Here is a 22,702-nt window from a genome sequence, read left to right as displayed (position 1 = left end):
ATTGACTTGGTCATTCATATCCACCCAAGGTATCTCTCTACAATCTCAAGATTTTGTTTGGAATAACATTGATCTATGTTGTTTTATTTTATTGTAGTTTCTTGTTTGCATGTCTATTAATGTTTATTTGACACCTTCCATAATATGTAAAATTGATGATTAAATTTATTATTATACTGAATTTTTTAATTGTCATGTCAGTTTGTCATTTTTGTTTGTAATGTGAGTGCCCAAAATAGTCGAACTATGTAACATAAATGCTTAAGTTGCAAACTTGTATCAAAACAATTAATATTTTTGTAGTTTTATTTTTATGTTTGTTGTATCATTTTTTTATTTGATAATAATTAGTTATGTTTTGATATGATCAATTAGTAGTTATTAGTAAGGTGAAAAATATAAATGAGATTTAAAGCTAGTGCGTTTGATGAATCAGGGCTTGTTTAGTAGTACTTAAAAAAACACTTTTTGCTCCAAAAGCACTTTTGGAGGAAAAGCTGTACTAAACAAACTACTTTTAGTTGAAATTTTTAGTTTTTGAGAAGCACTTCTGAAAAGGAGAAGCTAAAATTTTTAGCTTTTATTCTCCCAAAAGCACTTTTGGTGCTTAATTACTTCTTCACCCATCCAATAACATAATACTTTTCCTTCGTTTTTTTTTTGTGCTTAATTACAAATGTGTTAAAATCATTAATTAAAAATAAAAAAATATTTTTTAAAATAATAAAAATGTGTTAATATCTAATTACAAATATTTAATGGTTATATTTAAATATAGTTTATATATTCTAATTAAAGTTTATAAATAATTAATACTTATTGCTTAAAAATATTTAAAATTTATATTTCATATATTAAAATATTAACAAGTTATAATAAATTTTTATATTCTTACTAAAATATAATAATATTAACTAATTTGAACATTATTTAAATGCATATTTATTACTTGATAATAACATGTATAAAATAGACATTTTATTTCTCAAAAGTACAACTTTTTAAAAATATTTCTCAAAAGTAGTTTTACACAATACCTTTCAAAAACATTGCTAAACTAGCCCTCTGTAGTAAGGAAAATGAACCATTTATTTGTGTCTGTGTATTTCCAGTTGGAAACTGGAATGTAATTCTTTTTCTACCTTGAATTATTACATGGATATATTCAATTTAGTTCAGTTGTGCATTCATGTCTTGTTCTTCATTTCCAGTCCAACAATTTTCACATTTGCGGTTCTTGTCTGTTTATCATCATTTCTTTGAACATTGCCGTGTGTTATGACTTATGATCTCTTTACGGGTTCCCGTTTTAGCCTTTACTGTAGCATTGTTATTGTTGCTCACAGTGAATGCTGCTCCATTACCACCGTCCCGTTCTTGCTTAGTGACTTGCTGGTGATCTGTGTGTCGGAGTCCTGGCATGATTTCAGACTCTTCTTTAACTGGATAAAAAAGAATGTTGCATGTAAGGAGTTATGACACATGCAAAGCGTAACCATTTTTGATATGTGTATAAATGAATTGTTATGTTTTATGTTATAGAAACTGGGTCGTATTTGTTGTTGATTTGTTCTTTAACTGGATAAAAAAGAATGTTCCATATCAATTATTGATGTTGTTGTTACATTACATAAGTTATCGTGAAATAATGAAGTTGAATTACATTGAATTGATCCCTTTGAGAATGATAAAACTTTAGTTTTGGATAACTGTATGTGCTACGATTTTGTTTATACATTAGGTTCTTTCAGGAACACCTATTTTGATCATGAGGATTTTATTTTTCATATAAAAGCAAATGAAGACTCCACAGATTATGAAGGAGGCTTGAGGAATAGTGTCAAAATAAAATAAATCTCTAATGCATAAAATGATTTCTTTCATTTGTTGCTTATAATGAAAAATAAATCCTAAAAATCTGCACATGTTTACAAACCAATTTTAAAATACATAAAAGAAACAAGTTTAAGTTCTGTTCATATACTAGATTTAATTTTTGTTTTCTACTATTTTCTTTTAATTCCAAAAATCTTACAAATCATATAAACCTTACTTCTTTCATTATAATCATTCATCAAAATAAGTGTTCCTCAAAGAACCTAAAGTATAGACAACATACCATGATCCTTATATAAGCCTTGATGAAATCACCTAAAGTTCTATCATTTGCAAAGGGATTAACAGAATATCAACCAGTTAGATGCAATACAAAAATGTAATTCAACTTCATTATCTCAAAATAACTTATGTAATGTAACAACCACATCAATAAAATGATATACTATAGACAAAACGATTAGAATACACCTAGCTAGCATCTGTGATACAGCAATATGCAAACCTATACAAATACAATCTGTTGACAGCAACTCCTATAAATGATATGGAAACATTTTTCCTTGCAGCTTATTTTGGGTGGTGAATTTAGGAAAGCAAGCATCCTGGTATCATGAAGGTTAATTAAAATCTTATCTTATTACATGGGTGTTGAAATCCTCAATTACCACCCTGCTTAGCTGTGCTACCAACTGTTGTCATGAAAGATTCGCCACATCCACATTGCCCTTTGGAGTTTGGGTTGATAAAAATGAACTCAGACCTGTGAAGAAACGATGAAATACAAATTAGAACCGAATAAAATAAAGATGCACCAGCTTCATAACAGGACATGTACAAAATCAACAACATATACGAGCCAGTTTCTGTAACACAAAACATAACAGTTCATTTATATACATATCAAATATGGTTACACCCTGCATGTGTCATAATTCCGTACATGCAACATTCTTTTTTATCCAGTTAAAGAAGAGTCTGAAATCATGCTTGAAGACACATGTGCACACTCGCACAAACACAGGACTCTGACAGATGGATCACCAGCAAGGTAAATGTGGGAAAAATGTACAACAGATGGTCACTAAGCAGGAACGGGACGGTGGCAATGGAGCAGCATTCTCTGTCTATAAAACCACCGTGGGAAACAATAAGAATGCTACAGTAAAAGCTAAAACGGGAACTGGTAAAGAGATCATAAGTCATAACACACAGCAATGTTCAAAGAATTGATGATAAACAGACAAGAACAATAAAGGTGAAAATTGTTGAAATGGAAATGAACAAGACATGAATGCACGACTGAAAACTAAATTGAATATATCCATGTAATGATTCAAGGTGGAAAAAGAATTACATTCCAGTTTCCACCTGGAAATACACAGACAGAAATAAATGGTTCATTTTCCTGACTACTGATTCATCAAACGCAAGTGCTTTAAATCTCATTTATATTTTTCACCTTACTAATGACTACTAATTGATCATATCAGAACATAACTAATTATTATCAAATAAAAAAAAATGATACAACAAACATACAAAATAAAACTACTCAAATATTAATTGTTTTGATACCTCAGTTTATCATCTACAAAATCCATCTTGGTCCCAATCACATGCATCAAAGCTTTTGGATCAATCAATATTTTGACGCCCTTGTCCTCAACTAATTCATCAAACTTTCCTTTCTCATCTATCAGTTAATTCCATAAAATAAAAAAAGCAGTTCCCCAAATCTTTATTCATTTCACGAATAAGAGAACAGATTTGATAGAAGGATGAGAAAATGAGACGAACCGGCGTAATTGAGGGTGTAAGATAAACCGTTGCAGCCACGAGCCTTAGCACCCAATCGAAGGAACGATCTTTGCCGCTGTTGAAGAAGGTGATGTATTCTGGAGGCTGCTGCGTCGGTCAACGCCAGAACTTGTCGCCTCAAAGCCAGTTGTCCGATTTTCTCTGTGGCAGTAGCGAATAATCGAGAAGCCATGGATTTGTGAACAAATCTACTCGAGGCCATTATCATTTTTTCTGCTTATATTTAATTTTCTTTTTAAAAAAAAAGGGTAAACTGCACTAATAGGCACTCAACTATAAAAAATTTTCATTTTAAGCACCAAAAACAAAAAAATTTGCAATTTAAGCACCATGTAATATAGTCGGCCATTTTGGGCACTTCCATTACAATCACAAATGACAAACTGATGTGGCAGTTAAAAAAGTCAATATAATAATAAATTTAACCCTCAATTTTACATATTATGGAAGGTGCCAAATAAACATTAACAGACATGCAAACAGGAAACAACAATAAAATAAAACAGCACACATCAATGTTATTCCAAACAAAATCTTGAGATTGTAGAAAGATACCTTGGGTGGATATGAATGACCAAGTCAATCGAAGGACCAATTGAAGCCCCCCTTCGAACACTATTGATGTCCTCAAAAGAGAAACTTTGAAAGAAAAAACTCAGTAAGATCAAAAAGGCAAATACATTGAGTTCTTTATACGGAAGAAAACAACGACACATAGTTAACATCTTCTAATGCAACACAATAACCATTCGTAACTACTTTGTAAAACATACAACAACCTCTTTGGTTCAATTACATCCCTAATTCCAACAGTGCCATGCATTTAGATATTACCTGAATAGTTCAATCAAAATCCATTTCCAAATCATATACACACCAGCACACAAACAATACCAACTAAGTTCATCGCTGAGCTCCACTCAACCATTTTAAAGAAAATCCACCACATCCTTACTGATGAGTGCAAGCACCTAGCGGTATGAAAAGAAACCCAAATATTGATCCATGAAATGACTAATATTCACCACCTTAGCAACAGGTAAATTCTGAGACTGACAAAAAAATTCACAAATCTTCCACTCCAAATATGATCACTTTCTTCTAGTTATAATTGAGGTTAATTATCCAAAAATCTCTTGCTTTCAATTCTATTAGAAAACACACGACAATGCCATACAAACTTCATTTTTCCTTGAAAAAAGAAAATCAAGCAGCACTTGTTATTCAAAACCAGAATGCATTGAGAAATCAAGTAGGGCAACAAATGAAGAAGAAATTGATGATGCAATTGTTAGAGAATATATCCAACACGTCATTTTTTCAGTCTCACATAAGAACCAACAACCAACAACCAAAAACCAAATCAAAATTATGTTTATCTAAGGGTTCTGACTAGAACCTGTTCACTTAAAAGATTACAACTCAATTTCCCTTCATGAAAACATGCTATAAGCCTAGGTAACACAGATGAATATATCAGTAATCACACAAAAACTTCCCATTCAGCCGATATATAGGGATACCCTGGGTCTACCTGAAATTTTCAATCAAAATCCATTTGCAAATCATACCCACCAGCACACAAACAATCCCAACTAAGTTCATCTTGAGCTCCATTCAAAACTATTTTAAAGAATATCTACCCAATCCTTACTGATGAATGCAAACACCTAGCAGTATGAAAAAACAAAGTCTATGCATACACGAATCATGACAATCTCCACTATGATCATGAAACCCAAACAGCACAATACGAAGTGCAAAAAAATTGGACGGAAGAACAACTAAACCCTAATACTGCATAACAACCTAGAACATTAAAATTTGATACATAGTGACGACAGATGTTTCCCGTTCTTAGACAGTCTTAGTTTAAAATTGTCAAAAGAGAAACAGCGAAAACGAATAAATTGTCAAAAGAGAAACGCGAACACTATCAGCTTCAGTAAATAACAAAATTGAAGAAATCAAACAGATGAAACCTAGAAAATGAGAATAAAAACGGATTAAGAACTAAATCACTCCAAGAAAATGTCGTTATCAACAATGTAAATGCCAGATGAAATCTTGATTGCAGTGGTTGTTGAATCAAATCGCTAAAAGAAAAGGAAAGTGGCCAAAGATAGACCGATTAGTACCTTTTTAGAGATGATTTTCAATAAGATGAAGCTAACAAAAACCAGAGAGAGCTCTACTAAAAATCTGAAATGAGAGCCAAATCTAAATCACGGAAGCGATAGAGTAGATACAGTTAAGTACTGAGAAGATCGACACGAACAATCTTTACGATGTCGGCGGCAGCGGTGAGAGTGAGAGAGACTTTAAGCCGGAAAATAGATTGAGGAGGAAGAGAGCTGCACTCCGATGGTATCAGTTGGCCCGAGGGACGTCGGCGATGGCTGACTGCATAGTGGAGTGAAGGCTGCGGCGAGGGCAAATGGAGAAGGAAGAAGAGCAAAGGGAAAAGGGTAAATTTTCTCTTCAGTCACTGTAACTTTTTGGGTAAACTACTTTTTAGCTTTTCTTTTACATATTTATAATTTAGTCCTTCTACTTTTTATATTTCAGTAATAAGGCAAATGATATTTTATTTATATTATAATATGTACTTGATACTTTAAGTGATAAATATTAATTATTACAAATATTTGTAAATCTTATTTTAATAATAAATTATATTGTAACTATAAAAATAATTCGTAAATTATATAATGCATTTAAAAAGTAGTAAGATATTAATTAATCATATAAACAAAATAATTACTTTTAAGTTAAGGTTAAATTTGTCAATTTTGTTTATTCTTAACCTATTCGATATTATTTTACTTAAGTAATAATATTGTATGTGCATCCCATTCAATCAACTAAACAACATAATATTATATTACCTCTCCATTACTATATTAACGCATAATTATTTCGTTCTTACTTTATTCATTACAATGAATCAAACATACAATCAGATTCATGAATTTTGTGCAAACCCATTACTTGAATTGAAATTTAAATGGTCAAAGCTTAATGTAGGACACACAATAAAGGCATGTTTGAACATCATAGAGTAACTGCAAAAAAAAAAAAAAAATGTAATGACTAAGGTAGTATAACAATCTCTAGTAATTACAATTCCTTAGCTTAATGTAGGACGCAAAAACATTAAAAGTATGTTTGAACATCACAGAGTAATTGTAAAAAAAAATAAAAATTGTAATGATTAATGTTGTATAACAATCTATTGTAATTACAATTCCTTATTTATTTGGAATTTTTTCTTTAAGAAGAGATAACTACTTACATTAGTACATTACATATGAATTCTTCCCCTTTTTCTACAATCATAATCAACATATAGAGAGCGAACAATGGCATTTCTTTATTATGTTGAATAGCCAAAACACCATAGGCAAAGTCCTCATTGACACTCTTGAACAAGGGAGCTTAGTCAAAGTATCCTTGGAGCAAATTTATTCAAACACTCATCATAGCTTAAGAGAAGGGAAAAGCCAGAGTATAGTTGTATAGGCATTGAGGTCCAAACTGGTTTGAAAGTTGAGATGACGTAACACATGATAGATTACCCTCAAGATCTAATGCACCATTCATCCTTAAGGTCCTAGTAGGTTTTCAGACACTATCTTCCGTAACATAAGGCTCGAATGCACACCAAGAGCAACGATCGAGCAAGTTGGTTTCTAACAGTTAAATCTAACAAAATATTGTACATAATAAGCACACCTCAGCTTGAAGCTCCAACAAAAGCCTTCCTATGATTATAGGATACACAACTTGTTATAAGACAAAGCCATTTTATTTTGATATTTGAAAATTATTACTCAAGAATAATAATAAAACCTGTACCAGGATAAGAACTACAAGAGATGGTAACCAAGAGAAGACGTAAGAAACAATCATAAATCGAACATCCTTTTCAAGCCCATTTTGAGCCAAGATTGATGCTTACAGGATCACTAGAAATTCAAGTGATGCCTATGAGTCTAAAACCTCCACAATACAGCTAAACAATTCAACTAAATGTGAATTACATATGCTTAAACAATTGTTCAACACAAGCAACCAGGACAGAATAGTTCCTCGATGACATAGAACAATGTAGTTGTAGTTGCTCAGTAGATTAAGCAAAAACTTACTTCTCTATGATCTTAAGTTCATTCGAAGTGCTTTATCGACATTAAGAAATGAAAATGTTCCCAAATCTAATAATTTTCAACTATGGCAACTTTAAATGCATTACTCATTTCTTATAATTGGGAGCAAAACATGGCATATTACAATAACAAAATAAAATTTCATGAGCCACAAATATATAACACTTCAATTCAACTTAATCGATAAACAATATATATTAATGCACTGCAGTATACACAAACCATAATATCACTTCTACTTAGCTTAATGAATAAACACTTCAAATTAAAGTGCTAAACTCGATTGACAAACTAAGTAGACTAGCTGAAACACCAAGCAACATAAATTTAATCAAAATTCTTTTCTTAGATAAACCCAACCAGAAAGAAAACAAAAAGCATTTCGCAAATTCAAGAAACATTACTTTCTTTGCAATGATTCGGGAAAATTCTAAATATATATTATTATGCAAAGAGAAAAGTGCAAAATTTAAAAACCTAAAATTTTAGTGCATTCTCTTGGCGTAAGGTGGAGATACTAAAGATATGATATTTTCTAGGAAAATACTAAACACTAGGAACAGATGAGTCTAATTATCGTCACCAAAGAGGAGGCGGAGGTAGGAGGCAAAATGACCAGAGAGCTCAAGAGAGGCCTCGTGGAAGAGGCCATGTTTTATGTTGCTCATCCGATTATTAAGAGTTTGTTGCTCTTTCTTAAGAGGTGTTGTATCTTCTTAGAGATCATGGATACGGTACTTCTGGCCCAAAGATCAGACACTCAAAAGAAAAATCCAAGTCATCTTGAAGAACCAATTGAAGGTGTATATAACAAAATTTATATGGAAGGTACCAAATAAATATTAACAGACATGTAGACAGGAAACAACAATCAAATAATACAGCACACATCAATGTTATTCCAAACAAAATCATGAGATTGTAGAGAGATATATTGGGTAGATATGAATGGCCAAGTCAATCAAACGACCAATTGAAGCCCCCTTCAAACACTACTGACGTCCTCAAAAGAGGAACTTCCTTTTGCTACATAATTAACAAGACCAAACTAAAAGATACGTACATTAGCCAAGCTTTAGTTGGACATTTTAAAAAATAAACCAATAATATGATTCAAATATGAAAATTTGAAAGAAAACTTCCACTATAAGATTAAAAAGGCAAATATATTGTGTTCTTTATAAGGAAGAAAACAACAACACAGTTAACTTCTTCTAATGCAACTCAATAACCATTTGTAACTACTTTGTAATATAAAACAACCTCTTCGATTCAATTCCAACCATGCTATGCATTTAGATATTACCTGTATAGTTCAATCAAAATCCATTTCCAAATCATATACACACTAGCACAAAAACAATCCCAACTAAGTTCATCGATGAGCTCCACTCAACCATTTTAAAGAAAATCCACTCCAATCCTTACTGATGAGTGCAAACACCTAACGGTATGAAAAGAAACCCGAATATGCATTGATTCATGAAATGATTAATATTCACCACCTTAGCAATAGGTAAATTCTGAAACTGACTAAAAAGTTCACAAATCTTCCACACCAAATATGACCATGTTCTTCTAGTTAAAATTGAGGTTAATTAATCCAAAAATATCTTTCTTTCAATTCTATTAGAAAACCCACAACAATGCCATACAAACTGCATTTTTCCTTGAAAAAATAAAATCAAACAACACTTGTATAAGATAATAATTATCAAACCATTGGTCAAAGAGAATTTCTATATTTTGTTTAAGCTAACCCAAAACAAACAATCAAAAGAGAAAAAAAGTTATTCAGAACTAGAATGCATTGAAAAATCAACTACGACAACAAATGAAGAAATTGGTTATGACATTGTTAGAGAATATATCCAAAACATCATTTTTTTCAGTCTCATATAAGAACCAACAACCAAATCAAAATTATGTTAATCTAAGGGTTGTGACTAGAACCTATTCACTTAAAAGATTACAACTCAATTTCCCTTCATGTAAACATGATATCGGCCTAGGTAACACAAATGAATATAATTATACATTTAATCAAAATCTAAGTATTTTCACTATATGGATATATCAACAATCACACAAAACTTTCAATTCAGTTAGAGAGATCCATAGTCCTAATCAAATCTCCACATCAACCATTAATCCACTAATTAGCACAAATTTGAATTAAACCCAAAACATCATAAAAAAATTGTTCAAATACTCATTCATGCAAGCTAATAAAATGAAAAACCAAGTCATTAATCAATGGCTTAAAAAGGAAAGTGGCCTCAATTGTTAGTTCCTTCTCCTTAGTAGAAGGCCTTGTCTTAAGTTTGGCTGCTTGTGCAAATGTAGACGACCTATGAATTAAGTAGATTTATTTATCATGCAGTTCTAACTGCTAAGCTGATTAGATAGAATTCAATGTAACTTAAATCACTTACTATAATAAGAAAGCAACATATTCCAAAAGCTGCTTAAAATATGAATTACACAAAATCCGAGAAAACCAATTGCTTGTTAATTGAAAATGACAAGCCACTTTTTTACAGGTAAGGTGCTATCTTAAAAGACATGAGATTCTTCAAACTACTTTGAAATGACATAAAGAAAAACAAGAACACTTGCAGCACGTTTGGTTCACTGTAATGGAATAGGGTTGGAATGAAATAGTCATTTTGTGGGAATGAAATAAGGCTATAATAGAATTGAATAGGCATAACAATGGTTTGATTGGATGAAATGGAATGAGTATTGTAATAATATTCATGCATTTGGTTGAGAGGATTAGATATATAATAGCAAAAAAAAAAAACTCGAATGATGAGTATTCCTTTAATATTTTAATGTATTTTTCACATCAATTTAATATTAAAGAATAATATTTTCTATCAAAAGAATAATATTTAAATAATATTTTATATTAAATTATATCAAAAGATTTTTATTTTTATATTAAATTATATTGAAATATATAAAATATTTTATTTTTATATTTTTGAAATTTGGAAATAATATTTTATATTAAATTATATTAAAATATTTTTTATTTTTATATTAAATTATATTAAATTATTTAAAATGTTTTATTTTTATATTTTCTAAATTTGGAAATAATATTTTATATTAAATTATATTAAAAGATTTTTATTTTTATATTAAATTATATTACAATATTACAATATTTTATTTTATAATTTCTAAAATTTAGAAATAATATTTTATTTTTATATTTTTGAGTCCAAGTTTTAAAGAGCTAATCTGAAAATTGACTTTGTTTTGTTGCATGGAATAGTCATTCTTTGATATCACCAAAGAATGACTATTACGAGAGGACAAGGAATAAGGAAGTAATCACCATTCCATTGAATAACCATTCTTTCAATCAAACAAATGAATAGTTTACCATTCAATGAATAATGGGGGATGCTATTCCATTCCCCCAACCAAACATGGCATTACAAATGCAAGGAACACACCTTTTTAACGATAAAGCTAGTATATTAGTCCAAATAATGATTTAGAGACTAGGGAATTTACAAAGGACGACATGAAAACTCAAACATCTATCCTAGATGATTGAATGAAAATAGATCATTGATGTAACGCCCTTAACATGACTTGATTCGCCGGGTCCGGATCTCGGATGTTACTGTACATAATACTTAACAATTTAACAAATAGTATACAAACTCCCATCTCTCTAATTATTTTAATTAACAAACTAACATATGAAAACAAAGGATGTGTTATACAATAACTTGTTATAATAAACTTGATATATAACTTTACAACATAGAATTATTAATGACAAACTTATATATAATAAACTTGATATATAACTTTACAACATAGAATTAATAATGACAAACTTATAAGGTGTATTCCTAAACTACACCACATAAACACTGTATGCATAACAACCCACTTCGCTGCTACCTTGGCGTACACCTTATATCGTCCCTCCGGCACAAACTCCTCCCAATTACTTGAACAACAACACAACAAACATTGTAAGTACAAAAGTACTTAGTGAGTTTTACTCGAATATTACCTTGATGGATACTTTGCAGTCTTGTATGAACTACTGTGTGCCAACCAATTTTCTACATTATTTATTTCGGGCAAATACCATCACAGTTTTATCATTCTCTTATATGTCAATAATCATGCTATTGTCATACTCAATCTTCCTTATCTATCTATCTATCTATTTATATATATATATATATATTTATATGAGGAATCCTTCCAAACATTTCTTAAATCTCTTTGTCACGTAATAATTTCTTAACAAAACATGTCCTCAAAGTCCACTTCGAACAAACCATGACTTAACACGTACATTAATTTCAAATAGTTGTTCACTGACATTTATCTCAGGCAGATATTTATATGTTTGGCGAATACTTACGCAGAACTAAATACCATCAACTCTACATCCAAACATACCCTAATTTAGTACCACACATACCCATATTGATAAATCACTGCATAGACCATTCATATGACTTCCACATCAATTTTTTTTAAAAAATACAGATACTCTGAATATCCATATCTCATATTTCATATGATTTCAGGAGAGGTCATTACATCCCAGATGAATCACAATGACAGATCACAATGACAGATCCTTCAATCACACATTGATACAAATATACATCCAACATTTTCAGATCATTATGGCATATATCTTTATCATCATGGATATACGCAATTCTTTACAATAACTTATTCAATTGATTCACAAACTTACTCAACCCTTAACATTGAGCATATTCATACCTTATCTCAGCAATATTTATTACAGATCTAATAGAATTTATTCATATCTTACTAGACATTTTTTACAGTTCACGCCACATAGGCCCAACAAAATACGCCATAAGCATCACAAAGAATCTTGTGTTTACTGTCCCGACGGACTTCACAGAAGATGCCTTGGGTCTCTACCTCATGATCTAATACAAAGTTTCATGTAGCGCGATCTACCATTTCGATTTACATATTATTGAAGGCTACTCCATGAACATATATACAATCATATGACATTATGCCATAGGTTTCAATCACATGGTCTTACATACATTCATGTATCGTGATTTGCCTTTCCAGTCTTGTCTTATTGAAAGCTACACCATGAATGATTCCAATTCGTACCAAGCTTCCATGGGCCTCTACCTCATGGTCTTACACATGTTTTTAGTCTGTGATATGTCAGTTTGGTTAGCATTATAATTGCCCTACCAGAGGCTTCACAATGAGACAATTCTCATTTCTTACTTACCCAGATGATTGTATTTCTGGCGACATTCTTTTCGCAACATAACTATACCTGCACTCTTACCAATCAATATTCTTCTCAACTAGAACTTTACACATATCGTAGTAATACGTACTTTATCCTTACTAGGATCATGCATTTATTGATTACTATAGTTATCATCATCCTTTATAAATATAATTACTTTTACTTGAAAGCTTTACCTAAGAGAGTTAGGATAGAGATTCATCTGATACACACTTACTATAGTTCAAAGCTCCTAACCCAGACATCCCTCTCGAGCTAGCAGCAACCACTGCTTAGAAACATAATTTTACTATTACAACTCTTATTCATATAATTTACTCGTCATCTCAATTGCTAACAATCTCATGCAAAACATTGTATTTACAACTTACTGTTTAAATATCACATACAAACTTACTCATTCAGAACTTAACGTGCAGAGTTGAAACACTTACCCTGGGATGAGAAGAAGAAGAAAAAAATATAAATAAGTACCCTGCATTCGAAATTATCAGGCTGGACTATCTAGTTGATTTCTAACCATGTTATTTAAAATATAACTAGCACAATATTCCATACAAACTAGACGTATTATACCCTTAGTGGAAATTAAATCCATACTTACTCTTTATCACATAACTCAAACATCTCCTTAACATAGCAGAATATCTTGGTATAAAACCTTTACTCACTATGTGGTGGTTACAGTATGCCTACATGGATACACCATAATAAGTAATTGGGCGGATTACATTTCGCTAGACAAACTGTAATACCCCTTATCCAAGACCACTTCAGGAGTTGAGCATGAGGCGTTACTTGACTTAACTTAAAAGTTCGGGGCATAAAATTTTACTTTTGAAATTAATTTCACTATTCACAACAAAGCTGTCCACCTGTGCAGCAGTTACTAAATTAATTATAACTTGAGCTACGAAACTCGAAATTTAGATCCGTAAATTTTTCCTGAAACTAGACTCATATATATTTTTACCATAAATTTTTCAGAATTTTTGGTTTAGCCAATTAGACAGTTTATTAGTTAAATTCTCCCCTATTTCACTGATCAACTGTCCTGACCTCTCGTCACTAAAATTTAATTATCTCATTGTACAGACTTCATATGGTGTTCTCACTTGTTTTTACAGAAAGTAGACTCAATAAGTAATCTAGACATATAAATTAAAACTCATAAATATTTTGTACAATTTTTAATGATTTTCCAAAGTCAGAACAGGGGATTCCGAAAACCACTTTGACCTTGTCTAACTAAAATGCAAATATCTCAGAATACATAATTCCTTTGTCTACATCGTTATTTTTCTATGAAAATAGACTCAATAAGATTTAATTCTATATCACATCCACCCTCTAATTCATTTTCTACTATCCTTGGTGATTTTTCAAAATCACGTCACTACTGCTATCTCAAAACTAATTTACTACCAATTTTTATTTTTTCATGATTTCTATGCATAATTTAGCACCTAGACATTTATAACAACAAACACCTTCATACTTCGCCATTTTAATAACTATTCATTATCAAATATTTACATATCATCTTTTGGTCATATCTTAAGAGTATACAATCGAAATGATCAAGTCCCTATACATGCCATAGCTCAAAACATTTATCGTCTTAAAATACCGAGTTGTGGTGGTTGATAGTGTGAACACTCTCCGACGTCTTCAAGATCCCGACTATGCTTGATAATACTATATGAAAGAAAAAGAAATAAAAGAAGTAAGCATAAAGCTTAGTAAGTTTACAAGTAAATAAATAACAACATTTATCATAAACAATTATATTCATAAATTTTCATTAAGCATTAAGATCTTTACTTTCTTCTTTACTTACTCTCTTACTCGTTTACTTACTTGCTTGCTTAACTTACTCATTCGTTGCTGAAATTTCTTTTCTCAACTGATAACTAAGATACTCTTAATCTTATTAACTCGCCTGAACTTGTCTATTAGGCTTTTACCTGAACTTTCATGTAACATCGTCTATTTACTAGCCCGTTGAATCACTTGGAATACTATAGATACTCGGGTCTCCTGTCTGAATATAACATGCCAAAGCTATGTCCTAGACATAGTCTTACATGGGATGTTTCTTGTACTGTCAATGCCATATCCCAGATATGGTCTTACATGGGAGTTCTCATATAGGTGCCCATGCTATGTCCCAGACATGGTCTTATGGGAGACCTCTCATCTCGGTGCCAACGCCATGTCCCAGACATGGTCTTACATGGGACCTCTCATAATCTCAATGATGCCAATGCCATGTCCCAGACATGGTCTTACATGGGATCTCATCCTTTTAATGTCATGACATTTGTATTCGATACATTCCTCATGTTTCAACGGGGCCTTTTAACACTGATTCTCTGTCATCTCATACTTGAGTTAACATTAGATATTTTCATGAAATAAATACATAATTGCTGAAAAATAACATCATTAATAATAATTATCAAAATATTGCATTTATTTACCGTAAACTTACCTCAGTACAAAAATGTGATCAAATCTAACACTTTAGACCTCAATCTTTTTCTTTCCCCGGTCTAGCTCTGGATTTCGTTCTTCGTGATCTATAATTGCAAATTTATCTTATTTAATACCCACATTCGTCAAAATAGTCCTCGACTCTAACTTTGACAAAATTATGATTTTACCCCTAAAACTTTTACATAATTATACTTTTGCCCCAAAGCTCGAAAATTAAACTTTATGTTTTATAACATGCTGAACATTTTTCCCTTCTATGACAACATCAAATTCTTACTCTAACACTTACTAATGAACATTAGGTATTTTTGCCGATTATGTTAATATACTTGTTTTCACTTAAAATCGACTAGGAAAAGTTGTTTAACATAATTTATATCTTCATATTCTACCATAAAACATCAAAATAAACATATTTCACCTATTGGTATTTTCCAAATATGAACCCTAGGTTAAATTATTGCTAGAATAAGCTAAATTAAGCTACCGAAATTTTAAAAACGTAAATAACATTAAAAACGGGGCTAGAACAGACTTACAATCGAGCTTGGAAGCTTGAAAAGCCCTAGCCATGGTTTCTCCTTGTGAAATTCGGCCATGGGGTTGAAGATGGACAAAAATTGGCTTTTAATTTTATTTTTAATTCATTTTAATAACTAAATGACCAAAATGCCCTTAATGAAAAACTTTGGAAACATGCCTAACCATGTCCATTTTTGTCTACCAAATTAACCAATGCTGTAATTACCATATAAGGACCTCCAATTTAAAATTTCATAACAATTGGACACCTCTAACATGTAGAACTAAACTTTTGCACTTTTTATAATTTAGTCCTTTTGACTAAATTGAGTGCCCAAACGTCGGAATTTTTGAACGAAAATTTCAAGAAATCATTTTGTGAAATTGTAGACCATAAAAATATAATAAAATAAATTTTTTTCCTCATCCGATTTGTGGTCCCGAAACCACTGTTCCGACTAGACCCAAAATCAAGATGTTACATTTCTCTCCCCTTTAGGGATTTTTGTCCCCAAAAATCTTACCATTGAAGAGATTTGGGTACTATTTTTACATAGCCTCTTCGGGCTCCCATGTAGCCTCATCAACCCCATGTCTATTCCATAACACCTTCACAAGTGCAATACTCTTGTTCCTTAGTTGCTTAATCTCTCGATCAAGAATCTTTACCGGTTCTTCAACATAAGTCATGTCTGGCTGAATCTTAACATCTGTCGGTGAGATCACATGTGACGGATCGGAACGGTAACAACGTAACATAGACACATGGAATACATTATGAATCTCCTCTAACTCAGTTGGCAAAGCTAATCGATATGCTAAGGTCCCAATTCTTTAGTCACCTCGAACGGTCCAATGAAACATGGACTTAATTTGCCTTTCTTGCCAAATCTGAAAATTTTCTTCCACGGGGATACTTTCAAAAACACTTTGTCACCAACTTGATATTCGATCTCTTTTCTTTTTAAATCTGCATAAGACTTTTGTCTGTCTAAAGCTGCTTTTAAACAATCTCTGATAACTTTTACTTTCTCTGTCGTTTCTTTGACTAAATCAACCCCGTAAATCTAATTTTCCTTAAGTTCTATCCAATATAAAGGCGTATGACATTTACGTCCATACAAAGCTTCATAAAGTGCCATCTTCAAACTCGACTGATAACTATTATTATAGGCAAACTCTACAAACGACAAATATTTCTCCCAACTGCCTTGAAATTCTAAAACACAACACCTGAGCATATCTTCAAGTAGCTGAATAACTCTTTCTGACTAACCATCAGTCTGAGGATGGAAAGCCGTGCTAAAACTCAATTTTGTACCTAAAGCTTCCTGAAATTTTCTCCAAAATCGCGAAGTAAATCTCGGATCTCTGTCTGAGATAATCGATAACGGTACCCCATGTAGTCTAACTATCTCTGAAACATACAATTCAGCCAACTTGTCAAGTGAATAATCCATACGAACCGAAATAAAATGAGCTGACTTCGTTAGCTTATCAATTACAGCCCGTATTGCATCTTTCTTTTTCAGTGTCAACGGTAATCCTGCTACAAAATCCATGGTAACTCAATCCTATTTCCACTCAGGAACTAACACAGGCTGCAATAAACCTAAAGGTACCTGATCTTAAGCCTTCACCTGTTGACAGATCAAGCATCTAGAAACAAATTCTGAAATATCTTTTTTCATTCTTTCCCACCAGTACATTTTCTTTAAATCATTATACATCTTTGTACTACCTAGATGAGTAGACAGAGAACTGCTATGTGCTTCCTGTAATATATTTCGAATAAGCTCATCACTCTTTGGCACACATACTCAGTCTCTAAACATCAAACAACCGTTAGAACCAATCTAAAAATCCGACTCTACACCTTGCTCGCATTGAGCTCTTTTAGCTTGCAACTCACTGTCATTTTTCTGAGCTTCATAAATTTCTTCAATAAATATCGATTTAGCCCTCAACTCAGCTAAAATGGAACCGTCATCTGATAAATCCAAACTGGTATTCAAAGCTCTCAATGCAGATAAAGATTTTCTACTCAAGGCATCAGCAATAACATTTGCCTTACCCGGGTGGTAGTCAATCACTAACTTATAATCTTTAATCAATTATAACCATCTTCTTTGCCTCAAGTTCAAATCTTTCTGAGTCATCAAGTACTTCAAACTTTTATGGTCAGTAAATATTCGGCACTTCTCACTATACAAATGATGTCTCCAGATCTTCAACGCAAATACAATGGCGGCCAGCTCTAAGTCGTGCGTCGGGTAGTTTCTTTTATGTTGCTTTAACTGTCTGGAAGCATATGTGATTACTTTATCTTCCTGCATAAGTACACAACCCAATCTGTTCAAGGATGCATCACTGTAAATCACAAATTCTTTATCCGGTTCTGGCTGTACAAGAACAGGAGCTTCAGTCAACAATGTCGTTAACATGTCAAAACTCTGCTGACACTTTTCTATCCATTCAAACTTGACATCTTTCTGCAACAACCTTGTTAAAGGGGTAGCTATCATGGAAAATCCCTTTACAAATCATCGGTAATAACCAGCTAATCCAAGAAAGCTTCTAACCTCTGATACATTTCTAGGAGGCTTCCAATTAACAATTGCTGAAATTTTACTCGGATAAACTTTAATACCATCGCCTGAGACAATGTGTCCAAAGAATCCAGCTTCCCGAAGCCAGAACTCACTTTTACTAAACTTGGCATAAAACTTATTATCTCTAAAGATCTGTAAAACAGTTCTCAAATGGTCGGCATGTTCAATCTCATAACGAGAATAAATCAGAATATCATCAATGAACACAACTACAAATTTATCTAAGTAAGGTCTGAAAATTCAATTCATTAAGTCCATCAAAATAGGAGGAGCATTATTCAATCCAAATGGCATCACAAGAAACACATAGTGACCATACCTAGTCCAGAAAGCAGTTTTCGAAACATCTGACTCTTTAACTCTCAATTGATAATAAACGGATCTCAAGTCTATCTTGGAAAACACAGTAGCTCCTTTTAACTGGTCAAACAGATCATCAATTCTAGGTAGTGGATATTTATTCTTTATAGTTACCTTATTAAGCTGCTGGTAATATATGTATAATCTTATTGAACCGTCTTTCTTTTTCACAAAAAGCATTGGTGTGCCCAACGGAGAACAACTAGGCCTTGCAAAACCTTTATCAGTTAGTTCCTGCAACTGAGCTTTCAATTCTTTCAATTCCAAATGGGGCCATTCTATAAGGAGCAATAGAAATAGGAGTTGCACCTGGAATCAACTCAATACCAAATTCAACTTCTCTAACAGGAGGCAAACCTGACAATTCTTCCTAGAACACATCTAAATACTCACATACCACTGCACTGATTCAATTTTCAACTCTGGATCTTTATTGTTCAATACAAAAGCAAGATAAGCTTCACACCCTGTTCTCAAACATTTCTGAGCAGACATAACAGAAATCATAGGGAGAGAACCATTTGACTCATCTGAATCAACCCGGATAATATCACCATTTTCACATTTCAACTTAATGTATTTCTTTCTGCAATTTACTATCACATCATGGGCAGTCAACCAATCCATACCAAGAATCACATCAAACTTATTAAACGGCAATAGCATGAGATCTGCCGAAAAACAGTGACCTTTAATCATCAAAGGGCAACTCTTACATACTTTATCTACTAACACATACTGGCCTAATGGATTTGATATTTTAATTACAAATTCAATGGGTTCTATAGGCATGTTCATACTAGGCATCAATCTCATGCAAACATAAGAATAGGTTGAACTCGGATCAATCAAAGCAACAACACTAGTATCATAGAGAGAAAATGTACCCGTAATCACATAAGGGGAGGATACCTATTCCCGAGCATGAATAGCATATGTTCTTGCGGGTGCTCTAACATCTGATCTAGCTGCTGAGTCTCTAGACATACCCCTGTTACTTACTCCAACTCCCGGGTTCCTCTGTGATCTGCCTCTAGTAGGAGCATTTCCTGATCTCGCACTTAATATTACTTCTCTTTTAGTTGTTTCGGGACAATCACGAATAAAGTGGTTTGGTGCACCACATCTAAAACAGGCATTTTCATTTGCTCTACACTCTCCAGGATGCGTCTACCATAAAAATATAATAAAATAATTTTTTTTTCTCATCGGATTTGTGGTCCTGAAACTACTGTTCCGACTAGACCCAAAATCAGGATGTTACACAAACTACTCTACTACTATACGCCAAATCCTTAGACCTGCCAAACCTGAGGTGTTACAATCCATCCTATAATAAAATTAAAATTAGTATATGAAATATATAGGTGCTTTAGTCACTATAAACCAATACAAAACACGAGTTATTATGACAAATTTTTAGTCACAGCCTAGATACTAATGAAGAGTTCTCACTAGAAACTTATGACAAACACATTGTACAACTTGATACCTGGCAATGCAGTACCCTAAGTTACTCCAAAATAATTAACTATTTTAAACCAACCAAAAGCATAAATTACAAACATATCACTCTTTGAAACAACAAAGACAAAGAAATTCAAAATCCATTTATAGATTTATAAATCCAATTCACTTAACTGCCTACAATACAAAACAAAAACCCAAATCAGAAACTGATTTAATCAACCGGCCTATGATCGACCTGTAATGCCAAATGAAAAGCTGTGTAAAAATGATAATGTCAAATTTTCAAATAAGAAGAATCACTAACAAAGAAAATCATAATTGAATAAAATTTAGCAAATAAATAAAATACAACAATCCTGACATGATTAAAGTTAAATCATGCAAAATATAGTTCTTCAAAAATGTTACTTATCTTAAATCTTAAACTTTTTTTGGGGGGGAGGGGCGTAGATAAGATAAGTCAAAGATTTTCATTAAGCCAGCAGTAAATAGAAAACATCACATACATCAACTTCAAAACATTCCCCTAGTTTCTAATCCACCCACCTTCAATAGCTTCAATATAGTTACATACAAAATCTTTTCCTGATTTAGACTAGCTAATCAAGCTTTGTTACTCATAGTATCTCTACCTGATTTTGCCACCTAATCAAGCTTTATATATTAGGTCTTTGATTTACTTATGCATTTGCGGACATATTCCCGATTTTGCTAATGCCAACAATAACATTTTCATTTGTGAAATTTGGAATGGATCTTCCAAAGTTTCAGCTAGCATTCTTGAAGGCTACTTAAACTCTAATATATCAATGAGTGGCCTTTACAAGCTTTCATCATCAAAATGATCAAAAATGTTAAATGCGATCCATTTAACTTATCTTGGATGTGATAACCTCTTCCCATTAACAATTATGAAAGAAATTGCATTCTTTCTAACTCTTACTTGAACATGAAAAACCTAGTATCTTCTTTTATTGTTAAGATAACTTTCACTAATAACTGACAACACTCACAAAATCAAACAAAGGACAAATGCATTTTAAAACCAATATGTAGAATTAAAACATCAGTAACACAAGTCAAAAATTGTCACATCTTACCTATAATTTTTGGGTTTCTTGTTTCAGGTAGACTAGTTTGGGAGTTAATTCTTTTAACACAAAACTCAAGTTGGCAAGGAAGACATAGCACCACCATGGGGTGACAAGGTGTGTTAGACCTATAACACACTCACTACCAACTCAAGTTATGATATATTATTTTAACAAACTCAAAGAAATTTATGACTAAAATCAAGTCCATCTAGTATAACATAGACCAAAAAGTTCGCTTAATCTTTTTCAGTAAGTTTATATCTCTCAAAGATAGAATTTCAGCACGAAACAATTATGAAAATCATCACAAGTCTAATAATCCATATCATAGTTCACATCTTTGAAAAAGAATTCTAATGCTATTAATAATAAGAAACCTTATACTTCGCAGGTATAAACCGATATTGTTGCTTCAATGTGTCAATAGTAGAATATTTTGAGGCACTTTCAATCTAAAAAAAGGAAAAAAATCGAAAGGCTTTAGAACATTAAAATTAGAGAAGGAGATTGCAATTTTTTTTTGCTTAAATAGCATCATCAACATTGTAGTCAAACTTCCACTACAAAACAAAGACATTTATAATGTAAAGATCAGATGAAACTGTGAAATTATTGTTCCCTAATGGCAGACTAAATAAGGCACCATGAAGGGAAAAAAATCAAACCACATGATCAAAGTGTATAATATATTAGATAATTTTTAGGTCATAATAAGAAATTACATGCATACAAGTAATTCAACAATAAAGAGCACCCAATGCACTAATTCCTTCTTTTTGCAAAGATATTAACTAACAATAACCAAGATCAAACAAGGTTCAACTACATGTGAAACAGAAAATAGTATATGTATATGTTTCTTATAGAATACATAAAATATTTGTTTCCCAGTTATACCTTTTTTGGCCATGGTCGTAGAAAACAAACCTGTCCCGATCATGAGGAACAATGTTCAAGATAGTATATGGACATATTTCTTATATAATATGTAAAATGTTTGTTTTCCCCCACATACCT

At 32.0% G+C, this 22,702-nt stretch overlaps 1 protein-coding gene across 4 annotated transcripts; it reads right to left on the bottom strand.

Moving 5' to 3' along the window:
* Positions 1–1,071: 1,071 nt before the first annotated feature.
* LOC105798156 (iron-sulfur assembly protein IscA-like 1, mitochondrial) lies at positions 1,072–6,156 on the bottom strand. Of its 4 annotated transcripts, none has more exons than XM_052621101.1 (6): positions 5,796–6,156; positions 4,213–4,296; positions 3,637–3,870; positions 3,415–3,532; positions 2,481–2,599; positions 1,072–1,442 (listed from the first exon to the last, which is right to left on the bottom strand). In XM_052621101.1, the coding sequence occupies exons 3-5, from the start codon at positions 3,863–3,865 to the stop codon at positions 2,497–2,499; spliced, it is 450 nt and encodes a 149-aa protein (XP_052477061.1). In that variant the 5' UTR covers positions 3,866–3,870; positions 4,213–4,296; positions 5,796–6,156; the 3' UTR covers positions 1,072–1,442; positions 2,481–2,496. The 4 variants fall into 4 exon arrangements, with proteins under 4 accessions (XP_052477061.1, XP_052477062.1, XP_052477063.1 ...); XM_052621102.1 differs by having other exon boundaries at positions 1,072–1,415; XM_052621103.1 differs by lacking the exon at positions 1,072–1,442 and having other exon boundaries at positions 2,202–2,599; positions 5,796–5,859; positions 5,936–6,155.
* Positions 6,157–22,702: the final 16,546 nt, after the last annotated feature.

Source organism: Gossypium raimondii, chromosome 9, assembly GCF_025698545.1.
Source record: "Gossypium raimondii isolate GPD5lz chromosome 9, ASM2569854v1, whole genome shotgun sequence".
Taxonomy (NCBI): Eukaryota; Viridiplantae; Streptophyta; class Magnoliopsida; order Malvales; family Malvaceae; genus Gossypium; species Gossypium raimondii.
This window is presented reverse-complemented; position numbering and strand designations above follow the sequence as displayed.